Genomic DNA, 24686 nt, shown 5'->3' on the forward strand with positions numbered 1-24686 from the left:
CATACCGGGCACAGTATGTACACTAATTTATAACCTGGGTGGCACCTCGGTGCCTTATTGCGTCGTGCCAAGAACAGCCCTTATGTCACACCCTGACCATAGTTTGCTTTGTATGTTTCTACGTTTTGTTTGGTCAGGGTGTGATCTGAGTGGGCATTCTATGTTGTCTGTCTAGTTTGTCTGTTTCTGTATTTGGCCTGATATGGTTCTCAATCAGAGACAGGTGTTAGTCATTGTCTCTGATTGGGAACCATATTTTGGTAGCCTGTTTGGTGTTGGGGTTTGTGGGTGATTGTTCCTGTCTTTGTTACACCAGATAGGGCTGTGTTCAGTTTGTCACGGTTCTTGTTTTTGTATATTGTTCTATTTTCATCCTTATTAAAGATGTATCACAATAACCACGCTGCGTTTTGGTCCGCCTCTCCTTCAACAGAAGAATCCCATTACACCTTAGCCGTGGTATATTGGCCATATAACACAGTCCCTTGTGCCTTATTGCTGAGGTATACATAATGTACATCCATCCGATTTTATTTACATTTCTAATGTTCATGCCCTTAATCATCAAGAACAAACATTGTTCCGTTCTGTTACTGCTTTAGAATTACGTGGAACACCACAATAACACAACACCGTTGGTATGTACGTACAGTATGAACCCCTTTATTCATTGGTCTCTTTGTGCCACTGACAGTGATGTAAGGCAGACTGTTGGGCTAAAAGCTAGGAAAGAAGGTACAAGAGAAGCCCTCTAAAGATGGGAGTCTTGTGGAAGGCCAGGAGTTTTTCCTTATCCTGTCCATGTGATCTGACAGGGAAACCATCTCAGTCTTAGAAATGAGATGACCAGGAAACACTCTGGGCTCTAGTTACAGCCTACAACTAGGGTCCGGAGTTTCTCCAGGTCAGGTCACATGGTCTGGGGAAAACTCCTGGTCCTAGCCATGTGACAGGAACAGTAATTAACCTTGGTTTAGTAGTGGCAAAGATGACCTCCTCCTCTCTGGTACTGTAAAAGAGTGGCCAGGATAAAATCGCTTAACGCCTGAGTAGAAAGAATAGATCGATTGAGCGTTTTGTTGTGTCTATAACCAGGGTCCATGATTGCAGACATTATAACTGTTTCTCCATTAAATGTTTAACATACAATATGCAACACCAGCACCGTTTGTCATAGTTAATTTTTTTCTTTTCTTGTTTATCATTAATACTTGATTATTGTGCTTCAAAAGAAGAGTGGTAATAATTTTATAATTTGCTCATATTATTGATGTGTACAAACTGATTTACATTCTAGGTTATCATCTGCTACTTCCTGTTTACGTCTTATTTTAACAGTCCTGATTGGACAGCTGCCTGGGGGCAGTCACAAGAACAACTTCCATCAATATTTGCCAAGTAATCTCTTATTTGCTTTCCAAGTCCAGTAATCTCTATTCTTGAGTAATATGTACTGTATGTATTTAAGTTAAAGCAGTGTACACGTTTCATGCACTTGATCAAGCTTCTCTTCAAGCGTTCATCTACAATCTATTTACTGTTAAGTCTCCTGCTAAATTACATTCAGTTCACAATCATTGGAACGGCTGGATAGTCAATCCAGCAGATTTATTTGCATTGATAAAATCCTTAAATTGTGTGATGGAATACGACATTGTGCAGATTATCGTTTGGTAACAGTTTGGTAACAGAAATATAAAAGATGAAAGCCCATCGCTTTGGCTAATGTCAGGTAAAGGGATGATGTCAAAATCAAAAATTTACCAAAATGCTGACATTCGCCAAAAAAAAAACATTGTATAAAGAACACATTTCTATACGTCCCCTCACTGCAAAGAAGCTAGAAAACACTGACCATGATACAGTTTCACTACAAAACTGAGTAAAATTAGGAAACAGTCCCCCCCATCTTAGTTCAATGTCTGTTGTTGACCCAGCTTTTCCACATGAGGTCTTTGAGTAAATCTTTAGGCAGGGTCAGAGAGAAGGAAGAGTCTGCCTCTGTAGATCCCAGAGAGGATATAATGTCCTGCTGTTGGAAACCTGTAGAAGGCCTAAAGGAGGAGCAGTGTCATGCCTCTCGCCTGCATAGCCATTAGCCATTAGCCATTCTGTTCCTCTCTATGGCTCATAATCCATCCAGGAGGAGCACCAACAAACTCTTCTGTTTAATCCAATCAAAGAAGAGGTCAGAGGTCACAGGTCAGAGGCTAAAGGTCACCGCTCTGGGGCTCTAGATTGCGGCCCTCCTGGTTGTGGCTGCGCCCAAGTATGGGGAAGCTTGACGAGGATTTGGACCGGGCCGTCTTACTGCTCCCCTCGCTGGCCACTGGAATGTCCCTGGGGGGAGACAAAAGGTCAAGAGGTCAGTAAAGGAAACCAGAGGTTAGTAACGTAGCTATGATCCCTTATTGATGTCACTTGGAGGAGTGAGGTTAAAGAAGGATTTTTAAGCCTCGAGACAACTGAGACATGGATTGTGTATGTGTCATTGAGGGTGAATGTGCATGACAAAATATTGAAGTGGCTTTGAACAGGGTATAGTAGTAGGAACCAGGCTCACTGGTTTGTGTTAGGAACTGCAACGCTGCTGGGTTTTTCACACTTAACAGTTTCCTGTGTGTATCAAGAATGATCCACCACCCAAAGGACATCCAGCCAACTTGACACAACTATGGGAAGCATTGGAGTCAACATGGGCCAGCATTCCTGTGGAACACACTGGACACCTTGTAGAGTCCATGCCCTGACGAATTGAGGCTGTTCTGAGGAAAAAGGGGGGTGAGCACCTCAATATTAGGGAAGTATTCCTAATGTTTTGTACACTCAGTGTATATACCCACAGGCTTTAAAGGGATGATATTGACCATTTAGTTAATTAGGGGTGTTTTGAAATGCAAATATCCATGGTCACGCACAATTACTGAGGCTGAGAACAGTTGTTATTTGTCAATGGTTCTCCTACTGGTGTGCATTTGACACTCGTAGGATTGTTTGATAAATCACACTATTTATACAACATTCTAAATTACGTTCATAAGTAGTATTTTAGAATAGTTTCTACACAATATTTATAAATGAGCCTAGAACTCTGTTTTCTGTGTGCCATTTTGGGCAGAAGGTGATGACTGCTGAAACTAAGGGAAGACTTTTGGGGTGAGGTGAGACTGAGTCCATTCCCAAGAGAGGAGTGAGGAAGTACAGCTTTTGACGAATCGGGTTTTCATCTCTCTCTTTCTTCCTCTCTCCATCCCAGCCCCCTCCTAACCAGGGGCCTGTTAACAACATGGCGGCCACCATTTTGGATGGGTCATCCAGCCTATCGTGAATGTAGATATCAGAGGATAGATCAACTCTGCTCTTTATTTGATCTCAGTTTTAGAACCTCGGTGTTATGACCTATCAGCTGCCAGAACAGGAAACTAGATTCTTGTCGGGATCTGTGATTGGTTGTGCTCACGGAGAGGTCACTGGTGTGAACAACGCAGTAAATGACTGGATGCTATAACTGGGCTGGCTCAACAAGCCACCTTGAAGGTGTTTACTGAACAACTAGCATTATCTAGAGGACTCAGATGTGTCAGGCAATATATTATTAAGAAGCACTTTGTAAAATGTGTGTTTACCATGTGACAATTCAAACTCAGATGCACACTCTGAAGCACGTACACACACAAACAGACAGTGGGGTCACTCACAGGCAGAAGGGCAGCAGCTGCAGCAGGGTCTCCTTGGTGGGTTTAGCAGAGAACTCTGGCAGGGTCTGGATCAGCTTGTTCAACACCATCCTCAGATACGACTGCAGCTGTTTCCTCCGCTCCTCTACAAACCTGGCATCCTGAGGACAGGAGAGGACAGAGGAGAGGTAGACGTTAATACTGTACATAGGGAGGGGGGAGAGAGAATTTTGTAAATTAGTTGTTGATCATTGCTAGACAACCATTTCAGTCAGAAAGTCAGAACTGTAACTCGGCCACTAAGGAACAGTCAATGTCGTCTTGGTAAGCAACTCCAGTGTAGATTTAGCCTTGTGTTTTAGGTTACTGTCCTGCTGAAAGGTGAATTCATCTCCCAGTGTCTGTTGGAAAGCAGACTGAATCTCCCTGGTCTTTGTAGTTGAATCTGTGATAGAATTTCACTGCTCACTATATACCTAGCATTCTGATGAGGAGAGAGATGCCATGGCTATGAAGAATCCTACAAGTGGATTTAAAAAAAAAAGTTTTATTTCACCTTTATTTAACCAGGTAGGCTAGTTGAGAACAAGTTCTCATTTGCAACTGCGACCTGGCCAAGATAAAGCATAGCAGTGTAAACAGACAACACAGAGTTGCACATGGAGTAAACAATTAACAAGTCAATAACACAGTAGAAAAAAAGGGAGTCTAGGCGAATAATTACAATTTTGCAGATTAACACTGGAGTGATAAATGATCAGATGGTCATGTACAGGTAGAGATATTGGTGTGCAAAAGAGCAGAAAAGTATGTGGATAAGTGTGTAGGGTAGGAAAGGGAAGAGCTGATAAGTGTGTAGGGTAGGAAGGGGAAGAGCTGATAAGTGTGTAGGGTAGGAAAGGGAAGAGCTGATAAGTGTGTAGGGTAGGAAGGGGAAGAGCTGATAAGTGTGTAGGGTAGGAAAGGGAAGAGCTGATAAGTGTGTAGGGTAGGAAAGGGAAGAGCTGATAAGTGTGTAGGGTAGGAAAGGGAAGAGCTGATAAGTGTGTAGGGTAGGAAAGGGAAGAGCTGATAAGTGTGTAGGGTAGGAAGGGGAAGAGCTGATAAGTGTGTAGGGTAGGAAAGGGAAGAGCTGATAAGTGTGTAGGGTAGGAAAGGGAAGAGCTGATAAGTGTGTAGGGTAGGAATGGGAAGAGCTGATAAGGTGTAGGGTAGGAAAGGGAAGAGCTGATAAGTGTGTAGGGTAGGAAAGGGAAGAGCTGATAAGTGTGTAGGGTAGGAAAGGGAAGAGCTGATAAGTGTGTAGGGTAGGAAAGGGAAGAGCTGATAAGTGTGTAGGGTAGGAAGGGGAAGAGCTGATAAGTGTGTAGGGTAGGAAGGGGAAGAGCTGATAAGTGTGTAGGGTAGGAATGGGAAGAGCTGATAAGTGTGTAGGGTAGGAAGGGGAAGAGCTGATAAGTGTGTAGGGTAGGAAAGGGAAGAGCTGATAAGTGTGTAGGGTAGGAAAGGGAAGAGCTGATAAGTGTGTAGGGTAGGAATGGGAAGAGCTGATAAGTGTGTAGGGTAGGAAAGGGAAGAGCTGATAAGTGTGTAGGGTAGGAAAGGGAAGAGCTGATAAGTGTGTAGGGTAGGAAAGGGAAGAGCTGATAAGTGTGTAGGGTAGGAAGGGGAAGAGCTGATAAGTGTGTAGGGTAGGAAAGGGAAGAGCTGATAAGTGTGTAGGGTAGGAATGGGAAGAGCTGATAAGTGTGTAGGGTAGGAAAGGGAAGAGCTGATAAGTGTGTAGGGTAGGAAAGGGAAGAGCTGATAAGTGTGTAGGGTAGGAAAGGGAAGAGCTGATAAGTGTGTAGGGTAGGAAAGGGAAGAGCTGATAAGTGTGTAGGGTAGGAATGGGAAGAGCTGATAAGGTGTAGGGTAGGAAAGGGAAGAGCTGATAAGTGTGTAGGGTAGGAAAGGGAAGAGCTGATAAGTGTGTAGGGTAGGAAAGGGAAGAGCTGATAAGTGTGTAGGGTAGGAAAGGGAAGAGCTGATAAGTGTGTAGGGTAGGAAGGGGAAGAGCTGATAAGTGTGTAGGGTAGGAAGGGGAAGAGCTGATAAGTGTGTAGGGTAGGAATGGGAAGAGCTGATAAGTGTGTAGGGTAGGAAGGGGAAGAGCTGATAAGTGTGTAGGGTAGGAAAGGGAAGAGCTGATAAGTGTGTAGGGTAGGAAAGGGAAGAGCTGATAAGTGTGTAGGGTAGGAATGGGAAGAGCTGATAAGTGTGTAGGGTAGGAAAGGGAAGAGCTGATAAGTGTGTAGGGTAGGAAAGGAAGAGCTGATAAGTGTGTAGGGTAGGAAAGGGAAGAGCTGATAAGTGTGTAGGGTAGGAAGGGGAAGAGCTGATAAGTGTGTAGGGTAGGAAAGGGAAGAGCTGATAAGTGTGTAGGGTAGGAATGGGAAGAGCTGATAAGTGTGTAGGGTAGGAAAGGGAAGAGCTGATAAGTGTGTAGGGTAGGAAAGGGAAGAGCTGATAAGTGTGTAGGGTAGGAAAGGGAAGAGCTGATAAGTGTGTAGGGTAGGAAGGGGAAGAGCTGATAAGTGTGTAGGGTAGGAAAGGGAAGAGCTGATAAGTGTGTAGGGTAGGAAAGGGAAGAGCTGATAAGTGTGTAGGGTAGGAAAGGGAAGAGTTGATAAGTGTGTAGGGTAGGAAAGGGAAGAGCTGATAAGTGTGTAGGGTAGGAAAGGGAAGAGCTGATAAGTGTGTAGGGTAGGAAAGGGAAGAGCTGATAAGTGTGTAGGGTAGGAAAGGGAAGAGCTGATAAGTGTGTAGGGTAGAAGGGTGGAGAAGAATGCCGGATGTCAGATTAGATATGGTCCCATCTGTCTCCTGTAATGGTTTATTTACATTGAGATGCCACCCTGGTTTTAAGGCTCATGACATATGAATCATACTCTGGAGAAGAGTATTTCCATTTATTATGGTTTCCCGTTAACAGCTACTCTTCCCGCGGTCCAGCAAAAATTAAGACCGTAATATACATTATAACATAATTTTTTATAATTAAAATCAATGTTACATTTTTGTTGTGTTAAAGCCTGAATTTAAAATGGTTTAAGTTGAGATTTTGTCACTGGCCTGCACACAATACCCCATATTTTGTGTGCAATAATAGTGTTTAACATGATTTTTGAATAACTACTTCATCTCTGTACATATAATTATCTATAAGGTCCCTCAGTTGAGCAGTGAAATGCAATCATAGATTCAACTACAAAGACCAGGGAGATTCAGTCTGCTTTCCAACAGACACTGGGAGATGAATTCACCTTTCAGCAGGACAGTAACCTAAAACACAAGGCCAAATCTACACTGGAGTTGCTTACCAAGACAACATTGAATGTTCCTTAGTGGCCAAGTTACAGTTTTTACTTAAATCTACTTGAAAATCTATGGCATGTCCTGAAAGTTGTTGTCTAGCAATGATCAACAACCAATTTGACAGAGCTTGAAGAATTCTGAATATAATAATGGGCAAATATTGTACCATCCAGATGTAATCGCTGCCAAAGGTGATTGTAACATGTATTGACTGTCTCCTCTACTACCACACACAATCATGGTTTACGTGTGTAACTAAGGACTGAATAGGTTGTTGTAGTGTGTTTTTCCTTCATGTAGAAGAGTATTTACAATTAGTGTCTCACTCCCTCCGTAGTTATTGTTCTGCCACCGTCCCTAACCTGTCTGTTCCAGATGTCTCATGTTACTATAGTAGATCTCACATTCCACTCCCCACACATCAACACAGAGATGAGACTATGGAGAACATGTTTATATGTACACACTCAGGCTGCATGGACATCAACACTGAAGGCACAGACACAGATACATGAAGATATTGCTAGAAGAGTGGAAGGCAACTAAGACAGATGCACACAGGCATGTTTATCCATGTTTGTTTACAGACACAAGAGGACCACAGTCCCAGTGAGACAGACATGAGGACATGGTGACACAAGAGGACCACAGTCCCAGTGAGGCAGACATGAGGACATGGTGACACAAGAGGACCACAGTCCCAGTGAGACAGACATGAGGACATGGTGACACAAGAGGACCACAGTCCCAGTGAGGCAGACATGAGGACATGGTGACACAAGAGGACCACAGTCCCAGTGAGGCAGACATGAGGACATGGTGACACAAGAGGACCACAGTCCCAGTGAGGCAGACATGAGGACATGGTGACACAAGAGGACCACAGTCCCAGTGAGGCAGACATGAGGACATGGTGACACAAGAGGACCACAGTCCCAGTGAGGCAGACATGAGGACATGGTGACACAAGAGGACCACAGTCCCAGTGAGGCAGACATGAGGACATGGTGACACAAGAGGACCACAGTCCCAGTGAGGCAGACATGAGGACATGGTGACACAAGAGGACCACAGTCCCAGTGAGGCAGACATGAGGACATGGTGACACAAGAGGACCACAGTCCCAGTGAGGCAGACATGAGGACATGGTGACACAAGAGGACCACAGTCCTAGTGAGGCAGACATGAGGACATGGTGACACAAGAGGACCACAGTCCCAGTGAGACAGACATGAGGACATGGTGACACAAGAGGACCACAGTCCCAGTGAGGCAGACATGAGGACATGGTGACACAAGAGGACCACAGTCCCAGTGAGACAGACATGAGGACATGGTGACACAAGAGGACCACAGTCCCAGTGAGACAGACATGAGGACATGGTGACACAAGAGGACCACAGTCCCAGTGAGACAGACATGAGGACATGGTGACACAAGAGGACCACAGTCCTAGTGAGGCAGACATGAGGACATGGTGACACAAGAGGACCACAGTCCCAGTGAGGCAGACATGAGGACATGGTGACACAAGAGGACCACAGTCCCAGTGAGGCAGACATGAGGACATGGTGACACAAGAGGACCACAGTCCCAGTGAGGCAGACATGAGGACATGGTGACACAAGAGGACCACAGTCCCAGTGAGGCAGACATGAGGACATGGTGACACAAGAGGACCACAGTCCCAGTGAGGCAGACATGAGGACATGGTGACACAAGAGGACCACAGTCCCAGTGAGGCAGACATGAGGACATGGTGACACAAGAGGACCACAGTCCCAGTGAGGCAGACATGAGGACATGGTGACACAAGAGGACCACAGTCCCAGTGAGGCAGACATGAGGACATGGTGACACAAGAGGACCACAGTCCCAGTGAGACAGACATGAGGACATGGTGACACAAGAGGACCACAGTCCTAGTGAGGCAGACATGAGGACATGGTGACACAAGAGGACCACAGTCCCAGTGAGGCAGACATGAGGACATGGTGACACAAGAGGACCACAGTCCTAGTGAGGCAGACATGAGGACATGGTGACACAAGAGGACCACAGTCCTAGTGAGACAGACATGAGGACATGGTGACACAAGAGGACCACAGTCCCAGTGAGGCAGACATGAGGACATGGTGACACAAGAGGACCACAGTCCCAGTGAGACAGACATGAGGACATGGTGACACAAGAGGACCACAGTCCCAGTGAGACAGACATGAGGACATGGTGACACAAGAGGACCACAGTCCTAGTGAGACAGACATGAGGACATGGTGACACAAGAGGACCACAGTCCTAGTGAGGCAGACATGAGGACATGGTGACACAAGAGGACCACAGTCCTAGTGAGGCAGACATGAGGACATGGTGACACAAGAGGACCACAGTCCCAGTGAGGCAGACATGAGGACATGGTGACACAAGAGGACCACAGTCCCAGTGAGGCAGACATGAGGACATGGTGACACAAGAGGACCACAGTCCCAGTGAGACAGACATGAGGACATGGTGACACAAGAGGACCACAGTCCTACTGAGACAGACATGAGGACATGGTGACACAAGAGGACCACAGTCCTAGTGAGACAGACATGAGGACATGGTGACACAAGAGGACCACAGTCCCAGTGAGGCAGACATGAGGACATGGTGACACAAGAGGACCACAGTCCCAGTGAGGCAGACATGAGGACATGGTGACACAAGAGGACCACAGTCCAAGTGAGACAGACATTAGGACATGGTGACACAAGAGGACCACAGTCCTAGTGAGGCAGACATGAGGACATGGTGACACAAGAGGACCACAGTCCCAGTGAGACAGAGATGAGGACATGGTGACACAAGAGGACCACAGTCCCAGTGAGACAGACATTAGGACATGGTGACACAAGAGGACCACAGTCCCAGTGAGACAGACATTAGGACATGGTGACACAAGAGGACCACAGTCCCAGTGAGGCAGACATGAGGACATGGTGACACAAGAGGACCACAGTCCTAGTGAGGCAGACATGAGGACATGGTGACACAAGAGGACCACAGTCCCAGTGAGACAGAGATGAGGACATGGTGACACAAGAGGACCACAGTCCTAGTGAGACAGACATTAGGACATGGTGACACAAGAGGACCACAGTCCTAGTGAGGCAGACATGAGGACATGGTGACACAAGAGGACCACAGTCCCAGTGAGACAGAGATGAGGACATGGTGACACAAGAGGACCACAGTCCCAGTGAGACAGACATTAGGACATGGTGACACAAGAGGACCACAGTCCCAGTGAGACAGACATTAGGACATGGTGACACAAGAGGAACACAGTCCCAGTGAGGCAGACATGAGGACATGGTGACACAAGAGGACCACAGTCCCAGTGAGGCAGACATGAGGACATGGTGACACAAGAGGACCACAGTCCCAGTGAGACAGACATGAGGACATGGTGACACAAGAGGACCACAGTCCCAGTGAGGCAGACATGAGGACATGGTGACACAAGAGGACCACAGTCCCAGTGAGGCAGACATGAGGACATGGTGACACAAGAGGACCACAGTCCCAGTGAGACAGACATGAGGACATGGTGACACAAGAGGACCACAGTCCTAGTGAGACAGACATGAGGACATGGTGACACAAGAGGACCACAGTCCTACTGAGACAGACATGAGGACATGGTGACACAAGAGGACCACAGTCCTAGTGAGACAGACATGAGGACATGGTGACACAAGAGGACCACAGTCCCAGTGAGGCAGACATGAGGACATGGTGACACAAGAGGACCACAGTCCCAGTGAGGCAGACATGAGGACATGGTGACACAAGAGGACCACAGTCCCAGTGAGACAGACATTAGGACATGGTGACACAAGAGGACCACAGTCCTAGTGAGGCAGACATGAGGACATGGTGACACAAGAGGACCACAGTCCTAGTGAGACAGACATTAGGACATGGTGACACAAGAGGACCACAGTCCTAGTGAGACAGACATTAGGACATGGTGACACAAGAGGACCACAGTCCCAGTGAGACAGACATTAGGACATGGTGACACAAGAGGACCACAGTCCCAGTGAGACAGACATGAGGACATGGTGACACAAGAGGACCACAGTCCTAGTGAGGCAGACATGAGGACATGGTGACACAAGAGGACCACAGTCCCAGTGAGACAGAGATGAGGACATGGTGACACAAGAGGACCACAGTCCCAGTGAGACAGACATTAGGACATGGTGACACAAGAGGACCACAGTCCCAGTGAGACAGACATTAGGACATGGTGACACAAGAGGAACACAGTCCCAGTGAGGCAGACATGAGGACATGGTGACACAAGAGGACCACAGTCCCAGTGAGGCAGACATGAGGACATGGTGACACAAGAGGACCACAGTCCCAGTGAGACAGACATGAGGACATGGTGACACAAGAGGACCACAGTCCCAGTGAGGCAGACATGAGGACATGGTGACACAAGAGGACCACAGTCCCAGTGAGGCAGACATGAGGACATGGTGACACAAGAGGACCACAGTCCCAGTGAGACAGACATGAGGACATGGTGACACAAGAGGACCACAGTCCTAGTGAGACAGACATGAGGACATGGTGACACAAGAGGACCACAGTCCTACTGAGACAGACATGAGGACATGGTGACACAAGAGGACCACAGTCCTAGTGAGACAGACATGAGGACATGGTGACACAAGAGGACCACAGTCCCAGTGAGGCAGACATGAGGACATGGTGACACAAGAGGACCACAGTCCCAGTGAGGCAGACATGAGGACATGGTGACACAAGAGGACCACAGTCCCAGTGAGACAGACATTAGGACATGGTGACACAAGAGGACCACAGTCCTAGTGAGGCAGACATGAGGACATGGTGACACAAGAGGACCACAGTCCTAGTGAGACAGACATTAGGACATGGTGACACAAGAGGACCACAGTCCTAGTGAGGCAGACATGAGGACATGGTGACACAAGAGGACCACAGTCCCAGTGAGACAGACATTAGGACATGGTGACACAAGAGGACCACAGTCCCAGTGAGACAGACATGAGGACATGGTGACACAAGAGGACCACAGTCCTAGTGAGACAGACATTAGGACATGGTGACACAAGAGGACCACAGTCCTAGTGAGACAGACATGAGGACATGGTGACACAAGAGGACCACAGTCCCAGTGAGGCAGACATGAGGACATGGTGACACAAGAGGACCACAGTCCCAGTGAGGCAGACATGAGGACATGGTGACACAAGAGGACCACAGTCCCAGTGAGACAGACATGAGGACATGGTGACACAAGAGGACCACAGTCCCAGTGAGTCCCAGTACATAGAGCAGTATGCACAGCCATGCCACTTCACAGAGAGCTGATGCAGATGTGAGTCGTCCTAACAGAGGAAGGCCAACAACTCCAGCAAAGGATCATGACCATGAACAGATTTGTGAGGTTCAAAAGAGTTGTTTGCGATGGAACTGAAATGCAAAACTTGTGACGGGTGTAGAGAATAAAAAGGTATCCGCCATAGGGAATCCCAATCAAACCATGAGACAAACATACCGCTTTTAACGTGGAAGATACATCATGCAAACAACGAAATGTGAACTATGTGGTTACGAAACAAGGCAAACTATGTCACAAGTAAAGCATAAAAGATCACAAGTCATTCAGGAATGTCCAAGACCTCCACAATGTTGCTCTTTGTCATCATTAAAGGTGTTACATGCATATTAAATGTGAACACAACATAAAACATTCATTAATTATTAACAATCTTATATATTGTTATCATCAGAAAGATTTTGTTCAAAAAACAGCTAACAGTTCATTGATTTGGTTGAACCCCCTAACACTTCCTCTACAAAGCACTCCAACAGGGGAGGAAGTGCTCTGTGATTGGGTTGAACCCCCTAACACTTCCTCTACAAAGCACTCCAACAGGGGAGGAAGTGCTCTGTGATTGGGTTGAACCCCCTAACACTTCCTCTACAAAGCACTCCAACAGGGGAGGAAGTGCTCTGTGATTGGGTTGAACCCCCAAACACTTCCTCTACAAAGCATTCCAACAGGGGAGGAAGTGCTCTGTGATTGGGTTGAACCCCCTAACACTTCCTCTACAAAGCACTCCAACAGGGGAGGAAGTGCTCTGTGATTGGGTTGAACCCCCTAACACTTCCTCTACAAAGCATTCCAACAGGGGAGGAAGTGCTCTGTGATTGGGTTGAACCCCCTAACACTTCCTCTACAAAGCACTCCAACAGGGGAGGAAGTGCTCTGTGATTGGGTTGAACCCCCAAACACTTCCTCTACAAAGCACTCCAACAGGGGAGGAAGTGCTCTGTGATTGGGTTGAACCCCCTAACACTTCCTCTACAAAGCACTCCAACAGGGGAGGAAGTGCTCTGTGATTGGGTTGAACCCCCTAACACTTCCTCTACAAAGCACTCCAACAGGGGAGGAAGTGCTCTGTGATTGGGTTGAACCCCCTAACACTTCCTCTACAAAGCACTCCAACAGGGGAGGAAGTGCTCTGTGATTGGGTTGAACCCCCTAACACTTCCTCTACAAAGCACTCCAACAGGGGAGGAAGATAGCAGCGATCGGAAAGTGGAGTGATTTGATTGAAATGAAAGGAACACAGGAGGGAAAGATGGAGAGAGAGCGAGGGGATAGAAATATAGAGAGGGAAAACGTCCAAAGCAATAACAATTCTCTGTGAATCAGAGGAGAGACACCCTGACAGTTAAACACTGGGCAGAGGGAGCAGAGCAGACAGACAGTCCCAGCCTTTGATGTCATCATTCTTCCTCCCGCAGTTGTGGTGATGGCGTGGCCATCAGGACAGATTTGACGGGCGCACTCGGGAACATTTAGCGTGTTTGCCCACCGAGCCCTTGACAAATCAGCTGTTTAGGAGCTGTCAGTGGCAGGGGGGTGTGTGTGTGTGTGTGTGTGTGTGTGTGTGTGTGTGTGTGTGTGTGTGCGTGTGTGTGTGTGTGTGTTGCTATGTCAATGCAGTTAGGAGATTTTCAGATACAGCAGAATGCCAAGTGATGCTCAGATACTGTTGCCGTGGTAATACATTGAGCTGGGATTCTTACGTACACTTGCAGTTATGGTGCTTGACATATCACAAAACTGAGATTTATTACAGTTTCATCACACAACACTACTTGTATTCCATTCCATGAGTCATACACCTGATCCTGCAAGCTAATGCAGATACAGTGGGGAGAACAATTATTTGATACACTGCCGATTTTGCAGGTCTTCCTACTTACCAAGCATGTAGAGGTCTGTCATTTTTATCATAGGTACACTTCAACTGTGAGAGACGGAATCTAAAACAAAAATCCAGAAAATCACATTGTATGATTTTTAAGTAATTAATTTGCAATTTATTGCATGACATAAGTATTTGATCACCTACCAACCAGTAAGAATTCTGTCTCTCACAGTCCTGTTGGTTTTTATTTAAGAAGCCCTCCTGTTCTCCACTCATTACCTGTATTAACTGCACCTGTTTGAACTCATTACCTGTATAAAAGACACCTGTCCAGACACTCAATCAAACAGACTCCAACCTCTCCACAATGGACAAGACCAGAGAGCTGTGTAAGGACATCAGGGATCAAATTGTAGACCTGCACAAGGCTGGGATGGGCTACAGGACAATAGGCAAGCAGCTTGGTGAGAAGGCAACAACTGTTGGCTCAATTATTAGCAAATGGAAGAAGTTCAAGATGACGGTCAATCACCCTCGGTCTGGGGCTCCATGCAAGATCTCACCTCGTGGGGCATCAATGATCATGAGGAAGGTGAGGGATCAGCCCAGAACTACACGGCAGGACCTGGTCAATGACCTGAAGAGAGCTGGGACCACAGTCTCAAAGAAAACCATTAGTAACACACTACGCCGTCATGGATTAAAATCCTGCAGCGCACGTAAGGTCCCCCTGCTCAAGCCAGCGCATATCCAAGCCCGTCTGAAGTTTTCCAATGACCATCTGGATGATACAGAGGAGGAATGGGAGAAGGTCATGTGGTCTGATGAGACGAAAATAGAGCTTTTTCGTCTAAACTCCACTCGCCGTGTTTTGAGGAAGAAGAAGGATAAGTACAACCCCAAGAACACCATCCCACCATGAAGCATGGAGGTGGAAACATCATTCTTTGGGGATGCTTTTCTGCAAAGGGGACAGGACGACTGCACCGTATTGAGGGGATGTATCGCGAGATCTTGGCCAACAACCTCCTTCCCTCAGTAAGAGCATTGAAGATGGGCCGTGGCTGGGTCTTCCAGCATGACAACGACCCGAAACACACAGCCAGGGAAACTAAGGAATAGCTCCATAAGAAGCATCTCAAGGTCCTGGAGTGGCCTAGCCAGTCTGCAGACTTGAACCCAATAGAAAATCTTTGGAGGGAGCTGAAAGTCCATATTGCCCAGCGACAGCCCCGAAACCTGAAGGATCTGGAGAAGGTCTGTATGGAGGAGTGGGCCAAAATCCCTGCTGCAGTATGTGCAAACCTGGTCAAGAACTATAGGAAATGTATGATCTCTGTAATTGCAAACAAAGGTTTCTGTACCAAATATTAAGTTCTGCTTTTCTGATGTATCAAATACTTATGTCATGCAATAAAATGCAAATTAATTACTTAAAAATCATACAATGTGATTTTCTGGATTTTTGTTTTAGATTCCGTCTCTCACAGTTGAAGTGTACCTATGATAAAAATTACAGACCTCTACATGCTTTGTAAGTAGGAAAACCTACAAAATCGGCAATGTATCAAATACTTGTTCTCCCCACTGTACATCCTGTAGGTACTGTGGTACTACGATTAGCTTTCTATACAGTCCCATACAGTAGCTTTAGCCAACTGACAAGATTAGCTCAGCGTCTCTCTCTCTCTGGACCAGGTGCTCTGCGTGTCTGTGTGTGTGTGTGTGTGTGTGTGTGTGTGTGTGTGTGTGTGTGTGTGTGTGTGTGTGTGTGTGTGTGTGTGTGTGTGTGTGTGTGTGTGTGTGTGTGTGTGGGTGATTAGCAGGCATGATGAGCCAGGGTCCTCGGTGTGTAAGGTTGTTAGCTCTGGCTTGCCAATAAGGATAACCATGATGGATCTGAGGCACAGTGTGTGTGTGTTTGCGTATGTACGTGTGTGTGTCTATGTTCCTTCCTGTTTCCCCATCACCTGTGAAAGCTCTTCCCTGTCATCCATGCCGTAGCAGACGTGTATGCTACACTAAAAAGGGTTTGGATGATGATCACTGTTTCCAGTAGCATTACCATTCCTCCATCATTAACTAACATATTCAACACATAAGCCCCAGCATCGCTCAGTCTACTTTAGAATAGAACTTTCCCTAGCTGCAAGGATGCTGTGTTCTGTGAAAAGAGGGAACTGAACGTACGTCCCCTGTCAGTGATATAAAGGGAAAAGTTGATCTGTATGACTACAGTACAGGACAAGTAACAGCATAACTCTCTCCATCAGAGGAGATCAGATGGGGGGGATTTATGCCAGTGCACCCCGCTACACCTGTTGGGACAAGAACTAAGCCTTGTCTCTCTACAAAGTGTCCCTTCTGAGAGGATAGAGGGAGGGAATCAGAAGAAACAATGAGGTGATTAAAAATACATGGCAGATACTTCAGCTCAGCAGACATAATGATTACACACACACACACACACACACACACACACACACACACACACACACACACACACACACACACACACACACACACACACACACACACACACACACACACACACACACACACACAGCTCTCAAATGCATACACACATTCACCTACCCAAACACACACTCAAATTACCAACACTATCCTATCTCTATAGCCCCCCTGCATCTTTACTGTAAGCTCCCAAACACCCTCTTACCCTCTCTAGTTTTAAACGCTGCCCCCAGGCCTAGCACACTACTTTGTGTTTCCATGTCAAAGTTACTCTACAACTTCTGTAACAGAAGCACCCACAGCCCCCTCTCCTCTACTGAGAGACTTAAACAGACTCCCTCCCTCTGGAACTGAGAGTGAGAGGGAGGGAGAGAAGGAGCAAGAGAGGGAGGAGAGAGAGCTAGAGAGATGAAAGCAGGAGCTAGAGAGAGATAGAGAAATGAAGGCAAGAGATAAAGAGAGCTAGAGAGATGAAGACAGGAGATAAAGAGAGCTAGAGAGATGAAGACAGGAGATAAAGAGAACTAGAGAGATGAAGGCAGGAGATAAAGAGAGCTAGAGAGATGAAGACAGGAGATAAAGAGAGCTAGAGAGATGAAAACGGGACATAAAGAGAGCTAGAGAGATGAAGGCAGGAGATAAAGAGAGCTAGAGAGATGAAGGCAGGAGATAAAGAGAGCTAGAGAGATGAAGACAGTAGATGAAGAGAGCTAGAGAGATGAAGGCAGGAGATAGCGAGCTAGAGAGATGAAGGCAGGAGATGAAGAGAGCTAGAGAGATGAAGACAGGAGATAAAGAGAGGTCATGTTGGCTAGGGGCTACTGTAGCTAACATCTAAGCCTGTCGATCCAAGTGATGGACAAGTGACCACAATATGACTTAAAAATACATTCAGATTCAACACATTTGACTACAGGTCATTCAAAACAACATTGACAGAGGGTGACCATGCGATTTTCCTGACCGTGCATACCTTGTTCCCTATGGCTTTCTTGGGTGGGAAGCTGAAGTTGTCGACCTGTGGGAATTGTGAGCGTAAGTGGTTGTGGAGTGCCCGGAATTCTGTGTAGCGTCTGTAGACATTCCACTCGTTGTCCAGGATACGGATGTAAACCTACAGAGCAGGTACGACACCAACAACAACACCAACAAAAACACAATCAGAATATGCCATTTCCTGGGGTACAAATCCTAGTCTTACAAAATTCCTGCAAAACCACTCAGTCTACAGAAAGGAGGAAATTAGCCAACCGTAACGTCTCAAGGTTCTTCTGTATTCTCAATAATATTGTAATATACAGTATGGCAGTAAAACATACTCTTCCACTCTCTGCCTGTGACTTGTTGCTATTTTCATGCATTATTAAAGTAGCGCGTTGGATTCCTTTGTTCAGCTGCTGATGGTCTGCGGAAGGCAGACACTGGGGATTGTAACGGGGAGGATAAGAGAGGCAATTACAACTGGAGGAGGGAGAGAGAGAGGGAAGAGAGAGGGAGCACGAGAGAAAGACATGGCTGTAGCTAGATATGTTTGAGTCGCGTCAGGGACAATTTGAGCATTTTAGCTAACCCGTTTCCTAACCTTAACCCAATTCTCCTAACATGCTACGAAAAGTCACTTCTGCTAGTCAAAACCAGCAGACCTGCCCTGAGAACAGTCTTGGTTTCCACTAATGGAATACTGCTAAAGTATCACCTCTCTACTTCCTAATACAGTACATCCTCCTACTTTATCATCTCTCTACTTTCTAATACAGTACATCCTCCTACTTTATTATCTCTCTACTTTCTAATACAGTACATCCTCCTACTTTATTATCTCTCTACTTTCTAATACAGTACATCCTCCTACTTTATTATCTCTCTACTTTCTAATACAGTACATCCTCCTACTTTATCATCTCTCTACTTCCTAATACAGTACATCATCCTACTTTATCATCTCTCTACTTCCTAATACAGGACAGTACTTCCTGCTACTTTATCATCTCTCTACTTCCTAATACAGTACATCCTCCTACTTTATTATCTCTCTACTTCCTTATACAGTATATCCTCCTAATTGATAATCTCTCTACTTCCTAATACAGGACAGTACTTCCTTCTACTTTATCATCTCTCTACTTCCTAATACAGTATATCCTCCTACTTTATCATCTCTCTACTTCCTAATACAGTACATCCTCCTACTTTATCATCTCTCTACTTCCTAATACAGTATATCCTCCTACTTTATCATCTCTCTACTTCCTAATACAGGACAGTACTTCCTGCTACTTTATCATCTCTCTACTTCCTAATACAGTATATCCTCCTACTTTATCATCTCTCTACTTCCTAATACAGTATTTCCTGCTACTTTATCACCTCTACTTCCTAATACAGTACCTCATAATACATTATCACCTCTACTTCCTAATACAGTATTTCCTGCTACTTTATCACCTCTACTTCCTAATACAGTACCTCATAATACTTTATCACCTCTCTACTTCCTAATACAGTATTTCCTGCTACTTTATCACCTCTACTTCCTAATACAGTACCTCATAATACTTTATCACCTCTACTTCCTAATACAGTACCTCATAATACTTTATCACCTCTCTACTTCCTAATACAGTATTTCCTTCTACTTTATCACCTCTCTACTTCCTAATACAGTACAGTACTTGCTGAATTGTAGACCCCAGCAACACACAGCACAGGAAACACGAAAGCTTTGGCCTAGGACACCTCTTTCTCAGGAGACACTTTTCAACTTTCCAGGTGTTTAACATGTATTATCTGGCAAGTGTGCAATTACAGAGGACGTGAGGGACATGCTGTAGAGTAAAGAGAAAACAACATGGGCAGCATTTTAAACTGTCTGAAGATTAACCTGTTGTCTGTTCATTACTGTAGTTTTCAAGGGGGAATGTGTGTGTGTATGCACTTGTGTTTGCATGTTATGTGTGTACGATCAAAGTGTTCGGGTGAAACAGGGAAAGAGGGTGGCCACTGGGGCCGGCTGGCCAACCTGGACCAGCACTCTTAGAAAACTGCTCCCCAGGCATCCCGGGTGGCGCAGTGGTTAAGGGCGCTGTACTGCAGCGCCAGCTGTGCCATCAGAGACTCTGGGTTCGCGCCCAGGCTCTGTCGTAACTGGCCACGGCCGGGAGGTCCGTGGGGCGACGCCCGTGATAGGGAGGGGTTGGCCGGTAGGGATGTCCTTGTGTCATTGCGCACCAGCGACTCCTGTGGTGGGCTGGGCGCAGTGCGCGCTAACCAAGGTTGCCAGGTGCACAGTGTTTCCTCCGACACATTGGTGCGGCTGGCTTCCGGGTTGGATGCGCGGTGTGTTAAGAAGCAGTGCGGCTTGGTTGGGTTGTGTATCGGAGGACGCATGACTTTCAACCTTCATCTCTCCCGAGCCCGTACGTGAGTTGTAGCGATGAGACAAGATAGTAGCTACTAAAAAAATCATAATACCACGAAAGATGGGAGAAAAAGGGGTAAATAAAACTGCTCCCTGACATAGTCACACACACTCACACAGAGTAGTCACACACATACACACACTCACACAGAGTAGTCATACGCATACACACACTCACACTCACACAGAGTAGTCATACACACACACAGAGTAGTCATACACACACACAGAGTAGTCATACACACAGAGTAGTCACACACATACACACACTCACACAGAGTAGTCACACACATACACACACTCACACTCACACAGAGTAGTCATACACACACACAGAGTAGTCATACACACAGAGTAGTCACACACATACACACACTCACACAGAGTAGTCACACACATACACACACTCACACTCACACAGAGTAGTCATACACACACACAGAGTAGTCATACACACACACAGAGTAGTCATACACACACACAGAGTAGTCACACACATACACACACTCACACAGAGTAGTCATACACACACACAGAGTAGTCATACACACACACAGAGTAGTCATACACACACACAGAGTAGTCACACACATACACACACTCACACAGAGTAGTCATACACACACACAGAGTAGTCACACACACACATACACACACTCACACAGAGTAGTCATACACACACACAGAGTAGTCATACACACACACAGAGTAGTCATACACACACACAGAGTAGTCACACACATACACACACACACTCACACAGAGTAGTCATACACACACCGAGTAGTCATACACACACACACACACACACACAGAGTAGTCATACACACAGAGTAGTCACACACACATACACTCACACAGAGTAATCATACACACACACAGAGTAGTCACACACACAGAGTAGTCACACACACACTCACACAGAGTAGTCATACACACACACTCATACACACACACTCATAATACCACGAAAGATGGGAGAAAAAGGGGTAAAAAAAACTGCTCCCTGACATAGTCACACACACTCACACAGAGTAGTCACACACATACACACACTCACACTCACACAGAGTAGTCATACACATACACACACTCACACTCACACAGAGTAGTCATACACACACACAGAGTAGTCATACACACACACAGAGTAGTCATACACACACACAGAGTAGTCATACACACAGAGTAGTCACACACATACACACACTCACACAGAGTAGTCACACACATACACACACTCACACTCACACAGAGTAGTCATACACACACACAGAGTAGTCATACACACACACAGAGTAGTCATACACACACACAGAGTAGTCACACACATACACACACTCACACAGAGTAGTCATACACACACAGAGTAGTCATACACACACACAGAGTAGTCATACACACACACACAGAGTAGTCACACACATACACACACTCACACAGAGTAGTCATACACACACACAGAGTAGTCACACACATACACACACTCACACAGAGTAGTCATACACACACACAGAGTAGTCATACACACACACAGAGTAGTCATACACACACACACAGAGTAGTCACACACATACACACACTCACACAGAGTAGTCATACACACACACAGAGTAGTCATACACACACACAGAGTAGTCACACACATACACACACTCACACAGAGTAGTCATACACACACACAGAGTAGTCATACACACACACAGAGTAGTCATACACACACACTCACACAGAGTAGTCATACACACACACAGAGTAGTCATACACACACACAGAGTAGTCACACACATACACACACTCACACAGAGTAGTCACACACACAGAGTAGTCATACACACACACTCACACAGAGTAGTCATACACACACACACTCACACAGAGTAGTCATACACACACACAGAGTAGTCATACACACACATACACACACACAGAGTAGTCATACACACTCACACAGAGTAGTCATACACACACACCGAGTAGTCATACACACACACACACACTCACACAGAGTAGTCATACACACACACAGAGTAGTCACACACACATACACTCACACAGAGTAATCATACACACACACAGAGTAGTCACACACACAGAGTAGTCACACACACACACTCACACAGAGTAGTCATACACACACTTCATCTCTCCCGAGCCCGTACGGGAGTTGTAGCGATGAGACACACAGAGTAATCATACAAACACACAGAGTAGTAATACACACACACACACACACTCACACAGAGTAGTCATACACACACACAGAGTAGTCATACACACACACTCACACAGAGTAGTCATACACACACAGAGTAGTCATACACACACACAGAGTAGTCATACACACACACTCACACAGAGTAGTCATACACACACACACAGAGTAGTCATACACACACACACACACTCACACAGAGTAGTCATACACACACACAGAGTAGTCATACACTCACACAGAGTAGTCATACACACACACCGAGTAGTCATACACACACACTCACACAGAGTAGTCATACACACACACAGAGTAGTCATACACACTCACAGAGTAGTCATACACACACACAGAGTAGTCATACACACACACACACACACACAGAGTAGTCATACACACAGAGTAGTCACACACACATACACTCACACAGAGTAATCATACACACACACAGAGTAGTCACACACACAGAGTAGTCACACACACACTCACACAGAGTAGTCATACACACACACTCACACAGAGTAGTCATACACACACAGAGTAGTCATACACACACACACACACACTCACACAGAGTAGTCACACACACACACACACTCACACAGAGTAATCATACAAACACACAGAGTAGTCATACACACACACACTCACACAGAGTAGTCATACACACACACACTCACACAGAGTAGTCATACACACACACACAGAGTAGTCAAACACACACACAGAGTAGTCAAACACACACAGAGTAGTCATACACACACACTCACACAGAGTAGTCACACACACACACACTCACACAGAGTAGTCATACACACACACAGAGTAGTCATACACACACACACTCACACAGAGTAGTCATACACACACACAGAGTAGTCATACACACATACTCACACAGAGTAGTCATACACACACACACTCACACAGAGTAGTCATACACACACACTCACACAGAGTAGTCATACACACACACTCACACAGAGTAGTCATACACACACACTCACACAGAGTAGTCATACACACACACACTCACACAGAGTAGTCATACACACACACACTCACACAGAGTAGTCATACACACACACACACACTCACACAGAGTAGTCATACACACACACACACACACACTCACAGAGTAGTCATACACTCACACAGAGTAGTCATACACACACACTCACACAGAGTAGTCACACACATACACACACTCACACAGAGTAGTCATACACACACACAGAGTAGTCATACACACACACAGAGTAGTCATACACACACACTCACACAGAGTAGTCATACACACACACAGAGTAGTCATACACACACACAGAGTAGTCATACACACTCACACAGAGTAGTCATACACACACACCGAGTAGTCATACACACACACACACACTCACACAGAGTAGTCATACACACACACAGAGTAGTCACACACACATACACTCACACAGAGTAATCATACACACACACAGAGTAGTCACACACACAGAGTAGTCACACACACACACTCACACAGAGTAGTCATACACACACTTCATCTCTCCCGAGCCCGTACGGGAGTTGTAGCGATGAGACACACAGAGTAATCATACAAACACACAGAGTAGTAATACACACACACACACACACTCACACAGAGTAGTCATACACACACACAGAGTAGTCATACACACACACTCACACAGAGTAGTCATACACACACAGAGTAGTCATACACACACACAGAGTAGTCATACACACACACTCACACAGAGTAGTCATACACACACACACAGAGTAGTCATACACACACACACACACTCACACAGAGTAGTCATACACACACACAGAGTAGTCATACACTCACACAGAGTAGTCATACACACACACCGAGTAGTCATACACACACACTCACACAGAGTAGTCATACACACACACAGAGTAGTCATACACACTCACAGAGTAGTCATACACACACACAGAGTAGTCATACACACACACACACACACACAGAGTAGTCATACACACAGAGTAGTCACACACACATACACTCACACAGAGTAATCATACACACACACAGAGTAGTCACACACACAGAGTAGTCACACACACACTCACACAGAGTAGTCATACACACACACTCACACAGAGTAGTCATACACACACAGAGTAGTCATACACACACACACACACACTCACACAGAGTAGTCACACACACACACACACTCACACAGAGTAATCATACAAACACACAGAGTAGTCATACACACACACACTCACACAGAGTAGTCATACAC

The 24686-nt window shown here is 45.8% G+C and overlaps 1 protein-coding gene across 1 annotated transcript in view; it reads right to left on the bottom strand.

Moving 5' to 3' along the window:
• Positions 1 to 1577: 1577 nt before the first annotated feature.
• Positions 1578 to 24686, bottom strand: part of LOC135511983 (sorting nexin-29-like) — a 212777-nt gene continuing 189668 nt past the window's right edge. The window contains exons 19-21 of the mRNA XM_064933535.1: positions 17748 to 17888; positions 3699 to 3838; positions 1578 to 2340 (exon numbers count right to left, since the gene is read on the bottom strand). Of these exons, the coding sequence (XP_064789607.1) occupies positions 2211 to 2340; positions 3699 to 3838; positions 17748 to 17888 (411 nt within the window). The 3' untranslated portion in view covers positions 1578 to 2210. The remainder of the gene's footprint in view (positions 2341 to 3698; positions 3839 to 17747; positions 17889 to 24686) is intronic.

This window comes from Oncorhynchus masou, chromosome 24 (genome assembly GCF_036934945.1).
Source record: "Oncorhynchus masou masou isolate Uvic2021 chromosome 24, UVic_Omas_1.1, whole genome shotgun sequence".
Classification (NCBI taxonomy): Eukaryota; Metazoa; Chordata; class Actinopteri; order Salmoniformes; family Salmonidae; genus Oncorhynchus; species Oncorhynchus masou.